The sequence below is a fragment of the Arachis hypogaea genome, chromosome 6 (genome assembly GCF_003086295.3).
Source record: "Arachis hypogaea cultivar Tifrunner chromosome 6, arahy.Tifrunner.gnm2.J5K5, whole genome shotgun sequence".
Lineage (NCBI taxonomy): Eukaryota > Viridiplantae > Streptophyta > Magnoliopsida > Fabales > Fabaceae > Arachis > Arachis hypogaea.
In genome coordinates this window covers 63,969,318-63,988,752 of record NC_092041.1, presented here as the reverse complement: position 1 = coordinate 63,988,752, position 19,435 = coordinate 63,969,318, and the positions used below count along the sequence as shown (strand labels likewise).

Genomic DNA, 19,435 nt, shown 5'->3' with positions numbered 1-19,435 from the left:
GTTGATTTATAGCCTTTTTTCCACGTTAATACTTACATACAAATGCATTGTTGATTTGTTGCTACTTGCTGTTGTTGGCTTGGTGTTTAATGGTTCATTTTATTGTTGGTTAATGGTTCAATATATTGGAAATGTCCTGCTTGCTGCCTTGCTGGTTGCTGTTTAGTGGTTCATCTTATTGTTATTTAATGGTTCATTATATTGGAAATCTCCTGCTTGTTGCCTTGCTAGTTGCTGTTTAATGGTTCATTTTATTGTTGATAATTTGGTATTACTAGTTATTGAATTATTGCTGGATGCTGGTTATTGATTTATTGTTGAATGTTGATAACTTGGTAATTGGTATTGCTGGATTGTTGGTTATTGATTTGTTGTGCAGTTTATTGTTGGTTATTAATTTATTTGTTGTTGTGTTTCTAGCCTTGATTTATTGTATTTATTTATGTAGTTTGAGGTTAGTTCAAGTGAGAATATGGGCGAATCCGGATTGCCGCCAGTTCCTCTTCCGAATGAATCAACAAGCATCAGATCTCCGACTGCATTGCCTCCTATCCCAACTCCTCATCGAAACATAAGGAAGCTTGCTAGTAGAGGTCGAGGGAAAAGAGGGGCTGTTGAAGAAGCTCCTGTTGATGACTCCGCTGAAACTGAGGCCAACGAAGGTAAGAGAAAATCTTGTAGACCTAGGTCTTGGACATAAAAATGTAATTGGTGTGGGGCTAGTTATGCTTCTGATACACATAAAAATGGCACTAGTAACATGAAAAATCACTTATTGTCGCAATGCAAAAAATTTCCGAAGGAAGCATTAGATCTTACCCAAAAGATTCTTTGTTTTCAAGATGTGATAAAAGATGATAGGAAAGGGATATGTAGTTCACTTTCTGCCGTGTCATTTGATGTTGATCGTTGTAGACAAGTGCTTGCTAGAATGATTATTGTGGACGAATTACCTTTTTCGCATGTTGACGAGGAGGGTTTTCGTTATTATACGAGTTGTTTGCAACCCAAGTTTCCAATTCCTGGAAGGCTCACTGTTGCTAGGAATTGTTGGAAGCTTTATTTGAATGAAAAAATTAAGTTGAAGTCTATTTTCTCTCAACTAAATCAAAATGTTTATTTGACAACTGATTGTTGGTCATCTGTGCAAAACTTGAACTATCTTTGCCTTATTGCTCATTATATTGATGCTAATTGGAAACTGCAAAATAGAAATCTTGAATTTTTGTGCTATCAAGAATCACAAGGGGGAAACAATTGGTAGGAAGATTGAGAGATGTTTGTTGAGCTGGGGGATATCCCGAGTTTTTTATATCACTGTTGATAATGCTAGTTCAAATGATGTTGCACTTTCTTACTTGAAAAATAGAATGGAGGATTAGAACTCACATCCATTAAGGGGAGAGTTTTTACATGTTAGATGTTGTGCTCATATTTTAAATCTTGTTGTGAATGATGGGTTGAGAGAAATGCATGAGTCAATTTTAAAGATTAGAAATGCAGTTCGGCATGTGCGTGCATCACCGGGTCGTACTGAGAGGTTTAAAACTATGATTAAGGAAGCTAGAATTCTGGAAAAAGGCACTGTCCATTTAGATGTTCCTACCAGGTGGAACTCTACCTTTTTAACGCTTGAAAGTGCTTTGAAGTTTCAAAAGGCATTTAAACGATTGGGGGAGAGAGATTCTAAATATGCTATGATGGCTGGTGGGATTCCTAAGTCTGAGGATTGGGAGAATGCAAGGCATTTTGTCATGTTTTTAAAATATTTTATGAGGTTACTAACAAAGTTTCTGGTTCAACGTTCGTGACATCTTCTCAACACTTTAATGACTTTTGTAAAATATTGTCTACACTTAAGCATTGGATGGGAAGCTTAGATACGGTACTTTCAGGGCATGACTGAGAAAATGAAGTCCAAGTATGATAAGTATTGGGAAAATATAAAAAACACAAACATGATAATTTTCATTGCAACTGTTCTTGATCCTAGGTATACGCTTCAATTGATTAAGTGGAGTTTTGAAAAGTTGTATGAAAAAGAAGATGCTGAATTCTTAACTTCAAAGGTGAAGGAGACGCTTTTCAAGGTGTTTGATAGCTATAGGCTGTTTGGTGGTAACTATCAAAGATCTACTCGGCAAGATCCTCCTGAAATTAGCACACAAGAGCTTGAGGCACATGAAACTTCTTTTGCTATGGAATTTTAGAAGGAAATGCAATTCAATGAGAGTGTTAACAAGAATGAGGTGGAGTTATATCTTATGGAGGCATTAGAGAAGAGTGGCATGCAATTCGACATTCTAAATTGGTGGAAAGTGAATTCCACTAAATATCCAATTCTTGGGCAGATTGCAAGAGATGTCTTAGCCATGCCAGTTTCCACAGTTGCTTCAGAATCGACATTTAGTACTGGAGGAAAGGTGTGGATAATTATATGAGTTCTCTAACTCCGATGACAGCTGAAGCGTTAATTTGTACACAAAATTGGCTTCGAAACTCTCCAAAACTTGTCCTTGAGGAACTCATCGAGGAATTGGAGAAGTTGGAATTAGGTATGGTTAAGTTTCTACTTATAATTTTTTATTTTAATATAGTTTTTATTAATATATATTATTTGTTATGATTGCTTCTTGTTTATTATATTTTGTAGAAGTTGCACCCACTCCTGACCCTAGTGAAGAAGATTCTGGTGTTGAGTCTAATTGAGTACATCTTGTTATGGTAGGAATTGTTCTCCTTATATTTATTATTATTATTGTTGTTGTTGTTGTTGTTGTTGTTGTTGTTGTTGTTGTTATTTCAGGTTGGTTTGTATTAAGAAGTTTAGCTATTTTGTTGGAGAAGACACCATAACTTTGCTATCAGTATAATGACAATTTATTTTTATTTTCAGTTGTGTTGACTGTTGAACTATTAAACTTCTTTAATTGTCGTATTTGAATTCTGTTGTCGTTAAATTTCATTAAATCAAGACTTTGTTAGCTATTGTGTATTTCTGTTTGTTGATTTCAATGTTATGACTTTGCATAATAGTATGGTAGTAATAATTTTTAAATTGATAGAAAACCAAATAAACCAAACCAAACCAAACCGATTTTAATTGATTTGACTTGGTTCGGATGGCCTTGACAAAAAAACCAAACCAAATCGAACCGTAACTTAATTAGACGATCGGATCGAATGACTTTTTCTTAAAAAACCAAACCAAACTGCACCGTGAACACTCATAGCTGTGGTAGGATATTAAGATGAAGGGAGAAGGGAGAACCGAACAACAATAAAGAGAGCCTTGTGTAGTGGTAGCCTTGTTAGCACTCAGCAGTCAAATATTGAGGGGTGAGACAAAAACGTAGAGTATATAATTAGCTAATTACGGATTTGCGGTAACATTTAAAACATGGTTTACAATCGCAGGTTGCCCCCAGAAATGTGTTGACAGGAGGGACTACGTTGAGACTTGGCAACTGGGCTCAGTAACCGCTGGCATCCTAATCCTAATTAGTTACTAATGACCGTAATCTGTAGTTGAGAAAGTGATTTTGTGTATTAGTATAGCAGTAGTCAGTATTTTGTTTTATGGAAGCAGCCTACCTAGCCGGCTAGCCCCCTCCTGGCTCTACAATCTACATACAGATTACAGAATACAGAATTTTAAATATTTGTTGTGTTTTGTATTGTCTCCCCCACCTCCACTCTGGAACATTATTCTATAGTAATTCGTTTACCATTCACCAATCAGTCTCTTCTCTTCTCTGCTCTTATAACCTGGATACTTTAGCCTTTTCTATTAGACTAGATTTGAATCTCCACGGCATTCTCTCTTTCTTTCTCTCTGTCTCTCTTCCCCCAAATGTTGTAGCTACAACACTCGCATTCCTCAAACTCTGCTCTCTCCGTCTTGAACCAAAACTAACGTGATGGGTCACAAGTCCTTGTTACAGGAGCTTCTGAAAGAAGAGCAAGAGCCTTTCCTACTAAACAAGTACATTTCCGATAGGAGAACCCACATGAAGACCACCACTACTACTCTCGTCTACAGCAAACAACGCAGCACAACTTTCCCACTCAATCTCTGCAAGAACGCATGCTTCTCCACCTCCACTACCACCACCACCACCACCACTAAATCCCCTCTCTTGGAACTCCCATCGCCCAATAATAACAAGAAGCCCATATTCCTTCACATTCCTTCTCGAACCGCCGCGCTTCTTCTCGAAGCCGCTCTCAGGATCCACAAACACAAAAAGACCAATCACGGCTTCGGCCTATTGGGCTCCTTCTTCAGGAGACTAAAGCAGAACCGCCGCAAGCACAAGCTCAAGGTGAGCTCCCTCAAAGATCGAGAAAATGTGATTAATAGATCCTACGAGTTGGGGTTTCGATGTTCATACTCTGTTTGGTCAGAGAGCAACGATGATGAGTCTCTCGACATGGAAACCTCAAGTAGCACTAGTACGAACTTTGATGACCACCACCACCGCCATATTATTCACAATGGAGGATTCTGTGAAAGCCCATTCCGTTTTGTTCTTCAAAAGAGCCCCTACTCCTCCTCCGGCCTCAACACGCCGGAGCTACCTTCACCTCCGCCCTCATCACCACAGACTCCCCACACTACGCAGGTTCGTTGATCAGTTTTTGTTTTCTGAGTCAACTCGTCTCTCAACCTTACTATATTAATCATTCAGGGGTTTAGTTTATTCTTTGTCGGTAATCTGCTATTTCCTTTAAGATTTAGCTCCATGGACCGTGTTGTTATTATTATTGTTATGCTTTTATGATTGTACTTTTCGATTCTTTTTCTGCCACATGCAAATCTTTTCTCCATTTTCTCACTTCAAGTGGACTTTTTTCATAAAACATGACAAACTGTGATTTTTGTTTGCTCTTGCTTGCCGTCATTAGATCCCCACATTCGCCATTAAGCACATAACGGTTCCAAGTTTGTATTGTATTCTTGTTCAATTTGTAAAGAGGGCATCTTGTACCGCAATAAACAGCAAGCATCGTCACTCAATAACATTAATTTGAATATTTCGTTAGAACTGGATGTACCTTCCATATTAATTTATAACATATTTGCTGATGAACATTTTATCTTATCTTAATAGGACAAAGAAAGTAACGGCGGTGAGAGTGTGCATAAATTCCGATCGGGGGAACTAGAAGAAGATAAGGAACAGTGTAGTCCCGTGTCTGTTCTAGACCCACCCTTCGAGGACGATGACGAAGCGCATGGAAACGACGACGAGGACGAAAATGAGGAGCATGGTTTCGATTTGGAGTGCAGCTATGCCATAATGCAGAGTATGTCATAATTTCATTTATTTATTTTTGTACCATTCTCTCTGTTTGTTGTGCCGTCGTTTTCCCTCAACGCCCCATCCCACACGCCTCTTTCATTTGGTGATGGAGAAATGGTGGTGTCACTGTTTTTATTTGTGTTCATTCATTTCATACTCAATTATCTTATCACTGCAGATTAATAATGAAAACTGTGCACCTACTTAATTAGCCTAAGAGCGAAAAATGATTCATCATTCTAGGTGATGTGATTGTGTCGATATTGTAACCGCGCTATCTATGTGGGTTCCATTTGGAAGATCACATATGCTAAGCACTCAGAGAGCATTTCCCATTCAATGTGGCTTTGGCGTACTTTTTGTTTTTACAGCTAAGTTGAAAAGTATTTGTGCCATTTTGTAAATAAATTCTAACGTGACCCACATCTTTTCATGTTAGGAAATCTCTCCTAGATTGGGATATACTTGTATTTAGTGCGCTGCATAACATTTGAGCTATCTTAGCCCTTTGGGGTTTCATAAAAGTTGGTCCTTTTTGGTTGTTGCATACCAATTCTTAGTTACAGATCAATTTAACATGGCTATGGTAATTAAACTAGTGGTGGAACCCATTTTATGATCTGTTTCGGGTTTCCCACGCCTTAAATTTCCCACTAATAGCGTCTGAGCCTTAATGCATCTTGAACTCATTGTTTTCCATGTTTTGCATTGTTTGAACATCAATCATATATATTATTTATGATTGATAATTTTTTATTTTGACAGGAACTAAGCAGAAGCTATTGTACAAGCTTCGTAGATTCGAGAAACTCGCGGGGCTAGATCCGGTAGAACTCGAGAAAATAATGCTGGATCAAGAAGAGGAGGAGGATGAAACGGTCATGGAAGATGATGGATATGTATACGAGGCCAGTGAAGCATTATCGTGTAAAGAAAATTGCTTGATAGAACAAGTATTTGAAGCTCTCTTTGAGTCATCAAGACTTCAATTCCCAGAAGGCCTTAAGAGACTTGTATCTGATGTCATTGCAGAGGAAGAGAGGGAAATTGAGTGCTTAGAAGATTATAATAATAGGGACATGGTGGTGAGAAAGGTGTGCAAGAGAATGGAGCTTTGGAAACAAGTGGAGTCAAACACAATTGACATGATGATAGAAGAAGATTTTACAAGAGAGGAAAATGGTTGGAAGAAGAAAAATGTGGATCAGATAAGGGACATGGCTGGGGAGCTTGAACTTGCTATCTTTGGATTTCTAGTTGAAGAATTCTCAGAGGAGCTAGAATGTTAAAACCGTGGCCAAATTTTGACGCAGCTCAGCTAATTAAATTGTCCAAGATTTTACCTTATTCTTTCTTTTCTTTTTTCACCACCTTAGAATAGGCTTAGTTAGATATAATCTAAAAAAAAAGAGAAGTAAACCCAAGAAGATAATCTGGGTATATGTACATGACTCGTGTATGTAGCAAGTCGACTTTCTTAATATTTATAATTTTCACACTTAATGTTGATGTTATGTTTATTATTTACTAATTAATATTGGAAGAAGGAATTGTTAGATGTTAGTTGTCGGCGGAGAATAGTATGTAATGAGGATTGAGTACTACTCACTTCACTCAAGAAAGGATCAATTTGACAAGGACCAATCAGTCTAATCTTATGTTTTTTTCTTTTTCCAATGCCCCTTTTCTTTTCGTGTTTGGATATGACTTGTCAAGTCAAATTTGCATATTGTTTGTTTCTGGATTTCTTTTACTGATCTCCTTGTTGTGTTAATCAACCCAGATGGATTCTCTTCAGGTTATGCTTTTCCAGTGGCAGTGATCGATCGCTATCGTTTGCAGCTCTTGGTTTGTGTTGTGCTTTCCTGGGCCTATTTTGATTTCTGGGGATGAACGTTGTGAGACTGGGCTCCATCTATCAAGAATTCAACATCCAAAATAGTCAATATTAAAAATATATCGACTAGTATCCTGGCCCAATTGAAGCACTCTCTTTCTCTATAGAGGTACACTTGTTTGGTTTCTTCCCGTTCCACATTTACCCATTTAGTGGAACCAACGTATTCCTTCAGTTTGGGCCTACCAAAATTTTGTCAAGTTGTGTAAACAGTTTTATTTTATAGTATCAAGTATCAACCCCCTACAAATTTAGAAGAGATCACCCCTGTTCCCGGATGGCATGGAATTCTGACGTTCAAACACACCAAATTGTGTTTTGCTCCATGTTTGCCATACTTTTAACATTTTTATATGTGTTTGGTCTTCAAATGATGATCATAGTGTCTTAATTCCAAGGACTTTCTCCAGTAATTTCTGCTTCTGTCCCCTTTTCATATGGTCCATCAAATAACAAAACTTTCAAAGGTGTCGGCTTCCCCAGTTGCCACATTAAAGAGCCTGGGCCAATGTCAATACGCCATCCATCCAATGCGTGCAAGTAATGTATAATGCATGTCCCAACAAAATATAAATTAAAATCAACAGCGTGACGAACTAAATTATTGGAAGAAACTAAGCCACCACTCCCATCTACCACCGACAACCAAGTTTCACCATGGGAAACAGTTCCAATGAAGAAGATGGAGGAGAACCCAACAAAAACAATTACCACGTAATAGACATGTGCAAGTGGAAAGTTAACCAAGAGAGACTAGCTTCCATGCAAGCCAAGATCACAGGTAGCCCTAAACTTTTAAGTAAAGGCGCAGGCAAGAGAACCTGTTGCATCTTCAGGGTTCCACAGAGCCTAATCGACGCAAACGGAAAAGCCTACCATCCCCGAATCGTGTCCATTGGTCCTTACCACCGCGCCCAATCTCGCCTGAACATGATCGAGGAACACAAGTGGAGCTACCTCGCTTCCCTACTTGCTCGGACACACCTCCATGGGTTAACTTTAGAGGCCCTATTAGAATCCCTGGCACCCTTAGAATCCAGAGCCAGAGAGTGTTACTCCGAAGCCCTTCAACTAGACACCCACGATTTCATCGAGATGATGGTCCTTGACGGTTGTTTCATCATCGAGCTCTTCCGCAAGGTTGCAAGATTGGTACCCTTTGAACTCAACGATCCCTTAGTCACCATGTCCTGGATTTTACCCTTTTTCTACCGAGATTTCCTCAAGCTAGAAAACCAGATCCCGTTCTTCATCCTTCAACGCTTGTTTGAGGTCTCAAACATCCCCCAAGATAAGTCAACGTCCTCGCTCACTGCCCTTGCACTGGAATTCTTCAATAACATTTTGCTTAGGCCAGACGAGGTGTGTCCTAGTTTATGATGCACAATTATATTTATATTTAATAATCCTACGTGTATATGTATTCAATATGTGCAATACAGGTAATAGCGCAGAAGAGCACGACGGCAAAGGGGATGCACTTACTGGACCTGATTCGGTCCAGCTTCATCCCGAACGACGAACAAGTGGCAGAGCCAAAAACGGTGTCAACACCAACGCACGTGATCCAATGCGTCTCCAAGCTTCGGTGTTCAGGGATCAAGATCAACCCGGGGAACGACAAAGAAACATTCCTGCAAGTAACATTCAAACACGGCGTGATCGAGATGCCGATGCTAACGGTAGACGACTTCATGAGCTCGTTCTTGCTCAACTGTGTGGCGTTCGAGCAGTGCTACAGCTCGTGCTCCAAGCAGTTCACCACGTACGTCACGCTTTTGGACTGCCTCATAAACACGTACAGGGATGTGGAGTACCTGTGCGACAGGAACATAATAGAGAACCACTTTGGGACTGAAGGGGAAGTTGCGAGCTTCGTTAACAACGCTGGCAAAGACGTCGCGGTTGACTTGGAAATGTGTTACTTGTCTCGATTGTTCAACGAGGTTCATCAGTATTATAGTAATAGTTGGCATGTTCAGTGGGCTACCTTCAAGTATAGGTATTTTGATACGCCATGGTCCTTTATCTCTGCACTTGCTGCCTTCGTTTTGTTGCTTCTTACTGTGGCTCAGACCTACTTCGCGGCTTATCAGTATTTTGATCCCCAAAAATTTAACTGATTAATTGACGCTGATTTTCTTCTGATCTACAATGACATACATACTGGCTCTGTCTGTAGAGTTGTTGCTCTGGTGTAACCAGTAGTGGAGCTTAGTTCAGACAAAGGGGGCTACGGTCCCCCCAAATTTTTTATAAAAAAATTAGTAGTACTTTTTCAAAAAATAAAAAATAATTCAATTGGTTTAAATACTTTACTATGATTTAAAGTACCCAATAAATTTAATAAGCAATACTCTTTCTACCTTTAAGTTTAAATATAAAAAATTAGATATTTTTATTTATTTAATTTAATATTATTTTATATTTTACTATTTATTTAATTTAATTTTTTATATGATAAAAAATAATTGAATATTCAATAAGTATTAATATTATTGTATTTGTATAAATTGATAAAAAAAATTCAATAAATATTATAAATTTTAATATTTGTTCTTATAACTTCTTCTTTACATATTCTACAGGATATATATTTAAATTTTATTATAAAATAATAATGAAAAATTAAAGAATTGATGCATTTTTTAAGAGGAAGACTAATATTTAAGAAGGAAAACATATAATTTTTACAATATCAACACATGTAGATAGTTTTTCTACTTTAATGAATCGCGAAAAAAGTGAGATACAACTTTTAAAAGTTCAAAAAGTTACATCTGATAAGTTTGACCTTAATTTTTTGGAACGAGACCCTGAAAAACAGCTTTAAATTCAGCAATATCACCAAAACTAGAGAAATGAGATTAGACGAGTTTATCTTAAATGGAGTCCATATAAAAAGTATTTTGACAATTATCTTCTATGTGACCCCCCAAAATTTTATTCCAAGTTTCGTCACTGGGTGTAACCCCTTTTTTGGCACAAATTTTCACATATCATCTACTTGATAAAAATAGCTTCTAGCCACTTTGTGTATCTTAAATAAGCGTCGTTAGTCGTTATGTGGCAAAATCAAAGTTTCATAAACATAGTAAAAGAAAGAGGTTTCATTAACATGTATAAAATTTTTTATTTTTACTTTGAATTTAATTTTTTATTTTTTACTTTATTAATATGTATAAAATTTGTAATTATTGAATTTTATATTTGTTTGAAAATTTTTTATTTCTCTGCGAGCAACGTCGAGTAGGGTAGGATTTAGAAATTTAGAATACGAGTAAGGTTAGCATCGAGAGAATCTCAATCCCTATATAGAATAGAGTGGAATTTTTAAAAAAAAAGTTTAACTTTTAGGTAGGATTAGGGTAGAGTCCAATTCCTATCCTTTTCTATCTATTATCAGTTTGTTAAGAGAACATAATATTTTTAACTGTGTGGAAGAATATAATATGATATTGTCATTTTGATTTTTTTATTAAAATAAAAAAACAATAAATGACAAAACGATACTGAAGTTTTATAATTTTTAAAAAATTAAAAATAATAAAAATAAAATACTGTTGTAGTTTTGCGTTTTTCGAAAATTAAAAAATATAATAAATGACAATTCCGCGTGTCAAATTGAATTTATGTCAGATTTCTCCGCATATACGGGAAACACGAGAAAATCGCTGAACATTTTTTAAAATACCAAACTTATCTCAATATTTAAAAAGTTTAGCTGTAATGTTATATACACTTATACAAGAAATACTTGTCAATAGGTACCCATGAGGCCATGACCCCGGTCCATGGCTAAGACTTCTTCTATTCTTACTGCTTTGTAGACGTCGTCCACGTATTCAGAAATCCAAATATCGCAAGCAAGGGGGTATATATCGATGGACCTATTCAAGCAGAGGATACTTGGCGAAATTTAGTTGAGACAATGGGATGGTGGTCCTCCCAAAAGTTTTATTAAAAAATTAGTAATATTTTTTAAAAAAATAAAAAATTAGTTTAATTGTCTCAAATATTTTATTATAACTTAAAAGCATTTAGATTTACAGTTTCTTTATTTATATTTGGTAACTCTCTATTCAATAAGTAACTCTCTTGATTAATAGATTGATTCGTGTAATATTAACTCTTTCAATTTCTACAATTACTACAGAGCGATTATTTTGAACAGTGAAAACAATAAAAAAAATTGAGAAAAAAATTACTGAAAAATTTAATTCTGATTCAATTATTGAAGATTTCAAGTCACTAAAGATTCCAAAAATACTATTATAAATAATTTTATATTTTTTTTGTAAAATTATTTATTTATTATTTTATTAATAACAAACTTAAAAAATAATTATATTTATAAATTTTATTTTAATATAAATATTATTATTAAATTTTAATATTAAATTTTTTGCCTCTCCAAACTTTTATTTCAAGTTTTGCCACTAGCAGAGGTAGTGATTTTTCCTTGCACACTACATCACCTAAACCCAAACTAAATTTTTTTTTTTATCATATATATCAAATAAATGTTAATTACTTAATGAAAAAAGTTAACAATCAACAATCATAAGTACTTACAATTTTATTTCTTTTTGAGTACGTACAAATACAATCTTTTTATCTCTATTTTAAGATACGTTATTATACTGACCATTTGTATCTATATATAAACACTTCACGCCGTTGCGCATGGCAACATTGGCACGAACTTATTAATTTAGAACAAATGGAACACAACTACAAAAGATGGATCTTCGTTTTGTATTTAAGAGGAGCAGGTACACATCACCCTTTAGAGTAATGTTAGATACTCAAAATATTATAGATAATAAATAAAAAATATATGATCAATAATCTATAAAGTACAAACATTTCGCTGAATTGTCGTGTTTACGTGTCAGATACATTTTGGACACGACATTCATTAACCCTTATTCGATACACATGTTTGTCTTGTCCAACAGTGTCCTTATAAAAGATAAAAAAATTTTCTTTGGACATACTTAGACGCACCTAAATATCATTACGTATTAGTGCGTCCAGCCTTATTCTTAACATGTATTCTTGAAATAAATTTGAAAATAATATATATTATTATTTATTAAGACAAAATATTTTATGTTCTTGCTGAGTTTGGCCGGTGTATAGCTCGTCCGTCGATGAATGTCTTCAAGCTTCTTGTCGGGATGAGTTATACGTCGGTAAAGAGAGAACAAGGGGGTGGGTACCTGCAAAAGACACTCCGGCGCTCAAGTCAGTAAGTGTTTAAGAAGTATAAGAATAATTCTATGAATATAGAATGTAAGACATGATATAGAACTTATAGAACTTATCATGTTTCTCCTGAGATTAGATATAGAAGATTCCTTTTATAGGCATAGAATTGATGAATGATATTCATGTTATGACCGTTTGGTCATCGAGTTTGAAATGATGGTCATTAAATCGGTAATGAAGGTGTCGGTTATAGAATGAATGATAATTAAGGCCGAGTTATAACTTATAATGCACAATAAAGACCGAGCTATAAGTTGACTGATCACAGCCCCCAAGCGTTGTCTGCCGATCATATGATCCATGCTAAGCTTAGAAAATAAATGAGTTATAACTCGGTTAAAAGATAAGCATATAATGATATGGTGAGCCCCCAAGCTTAGTCGGGTTATTATGTCGGCACTTATCCAAAAAGTAATTGAGTGATAAGAGTCATTCAATCAAGATAGTTATGTGGGTGATACTTTTCCGCTTAAGAAAAATATTAGCATTTGATTGTATGTGAACTGAAAAGTTCAGAGATAGATATCTATTGACGGAATCGATTGTATGATCTGAGGATATAATGGTTAATTATCTTGGGAATTTTTTCGGCCCACAACAACTAATTGATGTATTTCTCGTTCAAAGCAATTAGTTATTGAATATTTACAATTTATAGTGAAGGTCTGACATGAATAAGATAAATTAAGAAAATGAATAGGTCGTATAAAGTCGCAACATATATTGAATAATATATATTGTAAAAGTAATATAGTTCAAAGTAAAAAAATATACCTTGAAAGTTGATAATTGTAGAGAAGAAGACGATGTATATGAATGTCATACATGTCAAATGTGAATATCTGAATTTTGTTTTGTAGGACATGCTTTAATTTGATAATAAAGCAACAAGATAATAGTTATTGAATTATACATTTAGTATAATGTTTGTAACAGTTACAGTATGACGAATGATATTCCTCGTGCAATAATAATAAATTTTGAATGTTTGCATGTGTTTTTGCTTAACTTTTTGTATTAAACAAATAGTAACATAAAATTTAATAGCATAACGTGAATAGTGTACAGTTATATACAATTGATATACAATTAATTTTTTATGGAATCCAATTTTAAAATTTGAACTCATCATTACCGTCATTTAATTGTATAAATAAAGTCATTAAAAAATAAAAATATAATACATAATTAAATAAAAATGCGATTGACATGGTTGTTATATATAATTATTGTATAGAAAATATATTGAGGTTTGAATATAACTAATAAATATGTAAATATTAGTTACACAAAATATAAATGTAAAAGTATGTTGAATAAAATATAGAATTTTACTTGTGTAAATAGAGAACTTTGAAAAAGAAAGCAAAATTGAAAACCGAGTTTGTTCTTGAATTGATTAAAAGTCGAGTTTGTTTTCGGATTGGTTCATTGATCGATTATGAAATGTAAAATATTATGATACGTAAAAATGAAGCAATTTGAATGTATAAAATACATACTTTATAAAAAGTTACGATATATTAAAATTTGATAAGAGGTATTAAATAAAATCTTAAACAAGATTGTTGAGATTGGTTCAAAAATTTGAATGCAAATCAAGTTTTATGAACCTAAGGGGAGTGGGACTCATTTTACTCACCCCACGGTGGGCGCCATTTTAAATACATTATATAATTAAAAGAAGATATTAAAATAATTAAAAAATTATTTTATATTTTAATATCAATAAAAAATTAAAATATTATTGTAATTTATCAAAAATATGCTTTATATTTTATATATATGTCGTGTCCCCGTGTCTTATAAGATTTTAAAATCCCGATGTTCGCATGTCCCGTATCGTATCGTGTCTCGTGTCCCATGTCCATGTCAGTATCCATGAATCATATAGTCAATAACATTTGCACTAATAAGAGAGTGTCGATCACTCTCCTAACTTAATTGACACAATTAATTTCTTTCTATAACTATCTTCTTTCATTAATTACACCAAAAGTCAATTTCAAATTTAATGTTCCAATCTCAAAAAATTTTGTTTCATTATTACATTCATAGTTCTATAATTTTATTCTCAAATAAAAAGTTTAAATTCTAGTATTTTTCATCTCGAAAAATTCTCAAATTACCTCAATACATTTTATAAAAAATAAAACCATCTTAAATTTGATTAGTCTATATTTATTGAAAATTAGAAACGTCCAAAATTAATAGTTTTTGACCTACAAAATAAAATAATAAATTAGTACCAAGTCATTGCTTATAAAAGTGTTTAAAATTATGTATATTATACATATAAAATATTATGGATGTTAAATTAAAAAATTTTAACAACTTTTACTATACAACTCATATTTAATATATAGACTATTAGAAAATAAAAATAAAAATAAAATATAAAAAATTAAAAAATAAAATTTTTAAAAATAATTATTAACTTATCATATTAAAATTAATAAATAAGCATACATATAAATATTAAATAAAAAATATTAAAATAACTAAAATCATGATCCATTAGTAATACACATATGAAATAATTTGAGGAATACAATAAGATACATAATTTAAAATTTGGTAATATTAATTATAAAATTTTATTAATTATGGACATCATATATATGAAATTATGAATGTTATTAGTACAAAATTATGGATGTTATCAATATGAAATTATGGATGTTATGTGTTACTTATGCAATAACTAAAAAATGATGTGTATCGTAAGAATTGAAATTTTCACGAAAAATCGCTTAACTAGAATAGAATAAATTTAATTTCCCAGAATAGGTTCCAAAATAAAAAAATGTTTTTCTTAAAATATAAATGTGAGATTCGGATTCAGTGGATTTTTTTGAGTGGAAAAATGTTCTCTTTTGAAAATTTTTGCGTAAAAACACGTATCGATAGATTAGCTGCCAGTACTGGATTAAGTATGTCCAATACTGCGTAAGAGAGAGTGAAACAGTAGAAAACCTTAGAAGTGTTTTTGAAATAGCAAACCGAGCATTTATCCTAAAGGTTTGGTGGTGTACGAAATTGTGATCTCTAACAATGGCATTCAACTTGGTATGCGCATCTACTAACTCAGCACTTTCTTCACAACTCCGTACAACTAACCAGTAAGTGCACTGAGTCGTCCAAGTAATAAACCTTACGTGAGTAAGGGTCGATCCCACGGAGATTGTTGGTATGAAGCAAGCTATGGTCATCTTGTAGATCTCAGTTAGGCTGATTCAAATGGTTATGGAGTTTTCGAATATAAAGTAAAATAAAACATAAAATAAAGATAGAAATACTTATGTAAATCATTGGTGGGAATTTCAGATAAGTGTATGGAGATTCTTTATCCCTGTTGAATCTCTGTAACATACTGCTTTCTTACTTTCAATCCTTCATACTCCTTTCCATGGTAAGCTGTATGTAGGGCATCACCGTTGTCAATGGCTACTTCCCATCCTCTCAGTGAAAAAGGTCCAAATGCTATTGTCACAGCATGGCTAATCATCTGTCGATTCTCGATCATGTCAGAATATAATCCATTGATTCTTTTGCGTTTGTCATCACGCCCAACAATCGCAAGTTTGAAGCTCGTCACAGTCATTCAATCCCTGAATCCTACTCGGAATACCACAGACAAGGTTTAGACTTTTCGGATTCTCAAGAATGACTGCCAAAGGGGTCTAGCTTATACCACGAAGATTCTGATTAAGGAATCCAAGAGACACACGCTCGGTCTAACGTAGAACGGAAGTGGTTGTCAGTCACGCGTTCATGAGGATGGATGATGATGAGTGTCACAGATCATCACATCCATCAGGTTGACATGCAATGGATATCTTAGAACAAGAATAAGATGAATTGAAGAGAAAATAGTAGTAATTGCATTAAAACTCGAGGTACAGCAGAGCTCCACACCCTTAGTCTATGGTGTGTAGAAACTCCACCATTGAAAATACATAAGTGATCAAGGTTCAGGCATGGCCGAATGGCCAGCCCCCATGAATGATCAAAAGACTGAATGGTCAAGAGACTATATTGCCAAAAGACACCTAGTACAATAGTAAAAAGTTCTATTTATACTAAACTAGTTACTAGGGTTTATAGAAATAAGTAATTGATGCAGAAATCCACTTCTGGGGCCCACTTGGTGTGTGCTTGGACTGAGCTTGAGCTTTACACGTGCAGAGGCTTCCTTTGGAGTTAAACACCAAGTTGTAACGTGTTTCTGGCGTTTAACTCTGGTTCGTGACGTGTTTCTGGCGTTTGACTCAAGAATGCAGCATGGAACTGGCGTTGAGCGCCAGTTTGCGTCATCTAATATCGAATAAAGTATGAACTATTATATATTGCTGGAAAGCGCTGGACGTCTACTTTCGAACGCCATTGAAAGCGCGCCATTTGGAGTTCTGTAGCTCCAGAAAATCCATTTCGAGTGTAGAGAGGTCAGAATCCAACAACATCAGCAGTCCTTTGTCAGCCTTTTATCAGAGTTTTGCTCAGGTCCCTCAATTTCAGCCAGAAAATACCTGAAATCACAAAAAAATACACAAACTCATAGTAAATTCTAGAAATGTGAATTTAGCATAAAAACTAATGAAAACATCCCTAAAAGTAGCTAGATTCTACTAAAAACTACCTAAAAACAATGCCAAAAAGCATATAAATTATCCGCTCATCAGAACACCAAACTTAAATTGTTGCTTGTCCCCAAGCAACTGAAAATAAAATAGTATAAAAAGAAGAAAATATACTATAAATCCCAAAATATCAATGAATATTAGTTCTAATTAGATGAGCGTGACTTGTAGCTTTTTGCTTCTGAACAGTTTTGGCATCTCACTTTATCCTTTGAAGTTCAGAATGATTGGCTTCTATAGTAACTCAGAGTTCAGATAGTGTTAATTGATTCTCCTAGTTAAGTATGTTGATTCTTGAACACAGCTACTTTTATGAGTCTTGGCCATGGCCCTAAGCACTTTGTTTTCCAGTATTACCACCGGATACATAAATGCCACAGACACATAATTGGGTGAACCTTTTCAGATTGTGACTCAGCTTTGCTAAAGTTCCCAGTTAGAGGTGTCCAGGGTTCTTAAGCACACTCTTTTTGCTTTGGATCACGACTTTAACCACTCAGTCTCAAGCTTTTCACTTGGACCTGCATGCCACAAGCACATGGTTAAGGACAGCTTGATTTAGCCGCTTAGGCCTGGATTTTATTTCCTTGGGCCCTTCTATCCATTGATGCTCAAAGCCTTGGATCCTCTTTACCCTTGCCTTTTGGTTTTAAGGGCTATTGGCTTTTTCTGCTTGCTTTTTCTTTTTCTTTCTATTTTTTCGCCACTTTTTTTTTTCACAAGCTGTGTTCTTCATTGCTTTTTCTTGCTTCAAGAATCAATTTTATGATTTTTCAGATCATCAATAACATTTCTCTTGTTCATCATTCTTTCAAGAGCCAACAATTTTAACATTCATAAACAACAAGATAAAAAATATGCACTGTTCAAGTATTCATTCAGAAAATAAAAAGTATTATCACCACATCAATATAATTAAACTAATTTCAAGGATAAATTCGAAACTCATGTACTTCTTGTTCTTTTGAATTAGAAACATTTTTCATTTAAGAGAGGTGAAGGATTCATGGAATTATTCATAGCCTTAAGACATAGTTACTAAATACTAATGATCATGTAGGAAAGACACAAACATAGATAGACATTAAGTGTAAAAATCGAAAAACAGAGAATTAAGAATAAGGAAGTTAAGGAATGAGTCCACCTTAGTGAGGGTGGCGCCTTCTTGAAGGACCAATGGTGCTTTTTGAGCTCCTCTATATCTCCTCCTTGCCTTTGTTGCTTCATCCCTAGTGATTTTGGTGCTCCTAACCTTAGTTGCTCCCAATAGTTGTTTGGAGGAAAATGTATCCCTTGAGGTATCTCAGGGATTTCTTGATGAGGGAATTCCTCCTGTTCTTGTTGAGGTCCATGAGTGGGCTCTCTTGATGTGCAGTCAAATGCTCTACAGCTGAGCTATTGACCCTTGAGATGAATCTCTCTGTCTCCTATGACTCGGAGGTGGAAGCTTTTGTCTTCCCTTTCCTCTTTCTAGAGGTTTCTCTGGCCTTAGGTGCCCTAAATGGTTATGGAAAAACAAAAGCTATGCTTTTACCACACCAAACATAGAATGTTGCTCGTCCTCGAGCAAAAGAAGAAAGAATAGAAGAAGAAGAAGAAGAAGAAGATATGGAGGTAGGGGAGAGAGGTGTGTATTTGGCCATTTAGGGTGGGTTTGGGTGGAAAAGAGTGGATGGATGTGAGTGGTGAAGAGGTGATGGGGAAGTGAGATTGAGGTGATTGTGTGAAGAAGAGAGAAGGTGAGTTGAGGTAAGTGGGGATCCTGTGGGGTCCACAGATCTTGAGATGATCCTGTGGGGTCCACAGATCCTGAGGTGTCAAAGATTATATCCCTGCACCAATGACGCATGTAAAATGCCCTTTGCATGCAATCCTGGCGTTTAACGCCAGATTGATGCTTGTTTCTAGCATTGAACGCCAGTTTCATGCTTGTTTTGGGCGTTCAACGCCAGTCTGCAGCATGTTTCTGGCGTTGAACGCCAGCTTTCCTTAGTGTGCAATCCTGGCATTTAAACGCCAGATTGCTGCATGTTTCTGGCGTTCAACACCAGATCCATGCTCTGTTCTGGCGTTGAACGCCAGCCAGATGCTCCTTACTGGCGTTTAAATGCCAGTAACCCTTCCTCCAGGGTGTGCTGTTTCTTTTGCTGTTTTTGATTCTGTTTTTAATTTCAGTATTTGTTTTGTGACTCCACATGATCATGAACCTAATAAAACATAAAAGAACAACAAAAATAAAAATATAATTAGATAAATAAAAATTGGGTTGCCTCCCAATAAGTGCTCCTTTAATGTCACTAGCTTGACAGTGGGCTCTC

General features: G+C 35.0%; 2 protein-coding genes across 2 annotated transcripts; both read left to right on the top strand.

Annotated features, from left to right (window-relative positions):
- The first annotated feature begins 3,272 nt into the window (after nucleotides 1–3,272).
- LOC112696657 (uncharacterized) lies at nucleotides 3,273–6,809 on the top strand. The gene is made up of 3 exons (XM_025749480.3): nucleotides 3,273–4,625; nucleotides 5,115–5,310; nucleotides 6,072–6,809. The coding sequence occupies exons 1-3, from the start codon at nucleotides 3,921–3,923 to the stop codon at nucleotides 6,593–6,595; spliced, it is 1,425 nt and encodes a 474-aa protein (XP_025605265.1). The 5' UTR covers nucleotides 3,273–3,920; the 3' UTR covers nucleotides 6,596–6,809.
- A 920-nt stretch (nucleotides 6,810–7,729) lies between these two features.
- LOC112696658 (UPF0481 protein At3g47200) lies at nucleotides 7,730–9,340 on the top strand. The gene is made up of 2 exons (XM_025749482.3): nucleotides 7,730–8,565; nucleotides 8,646–9,340. Exons 1-2 carry the CDS (start codon nucleotides 7,861–7,863, stop codon nucleotides 9,324–9,326), a joined length of 1,386 nt encoding a protein of 461 aa, XP_025605267.1. The 5' UTR covers nucleotides 7,730–7,860; the 3' UTR covers nucleotides 9,327–9,340.
- Nucleotides 9,341–19,435: the final 10,095 nt, after the last annotated feature.

What these genes read in the sequence shown, in the direction of transcription:
- LOC112696658 (XM_025749482.3), top strand. Translation starts at nt 7,861, where the DNA reads ATGGGAAACAGTTCCAATGAAGAAGATGGAGGAGAACCCAACAAAAAC. An exon ending in TTTTGCTTAGGCCAGACGAG is followed by an intron (nt 8,566 to 8,645) that starts GTGTGTCCTAGT and finishes TGTGCAATACAG; the next exon opens with GTAATAGCGCAGAAGAGCAC.
- LOC112696657 (XM_025749480.3), top strand. Translation starts at nt 3,921, where the DNA reads ATGGGTCACAAGTCCTTGTTACAGGAGCTTCTGAAAGAAGAGCAAGAG. An exon ending in AGACTCCCCACACTACGCAG is followed by an intron (nt 4,626 to 5,114) that starts GTTCGTTGATCA and finishes TTATCTTAATAG; the next exon opens with GACAAAGAAAGTAACGGCGG. An exon ending in CAGCTATGCCATAATGCAGA is followed by an intron (nt 5,311 to 6,071) that starts GTATGTCATAAT and finishes TTATTTTGACAG; the next exon opens with GAACTAAGCAGAAGCTATTG.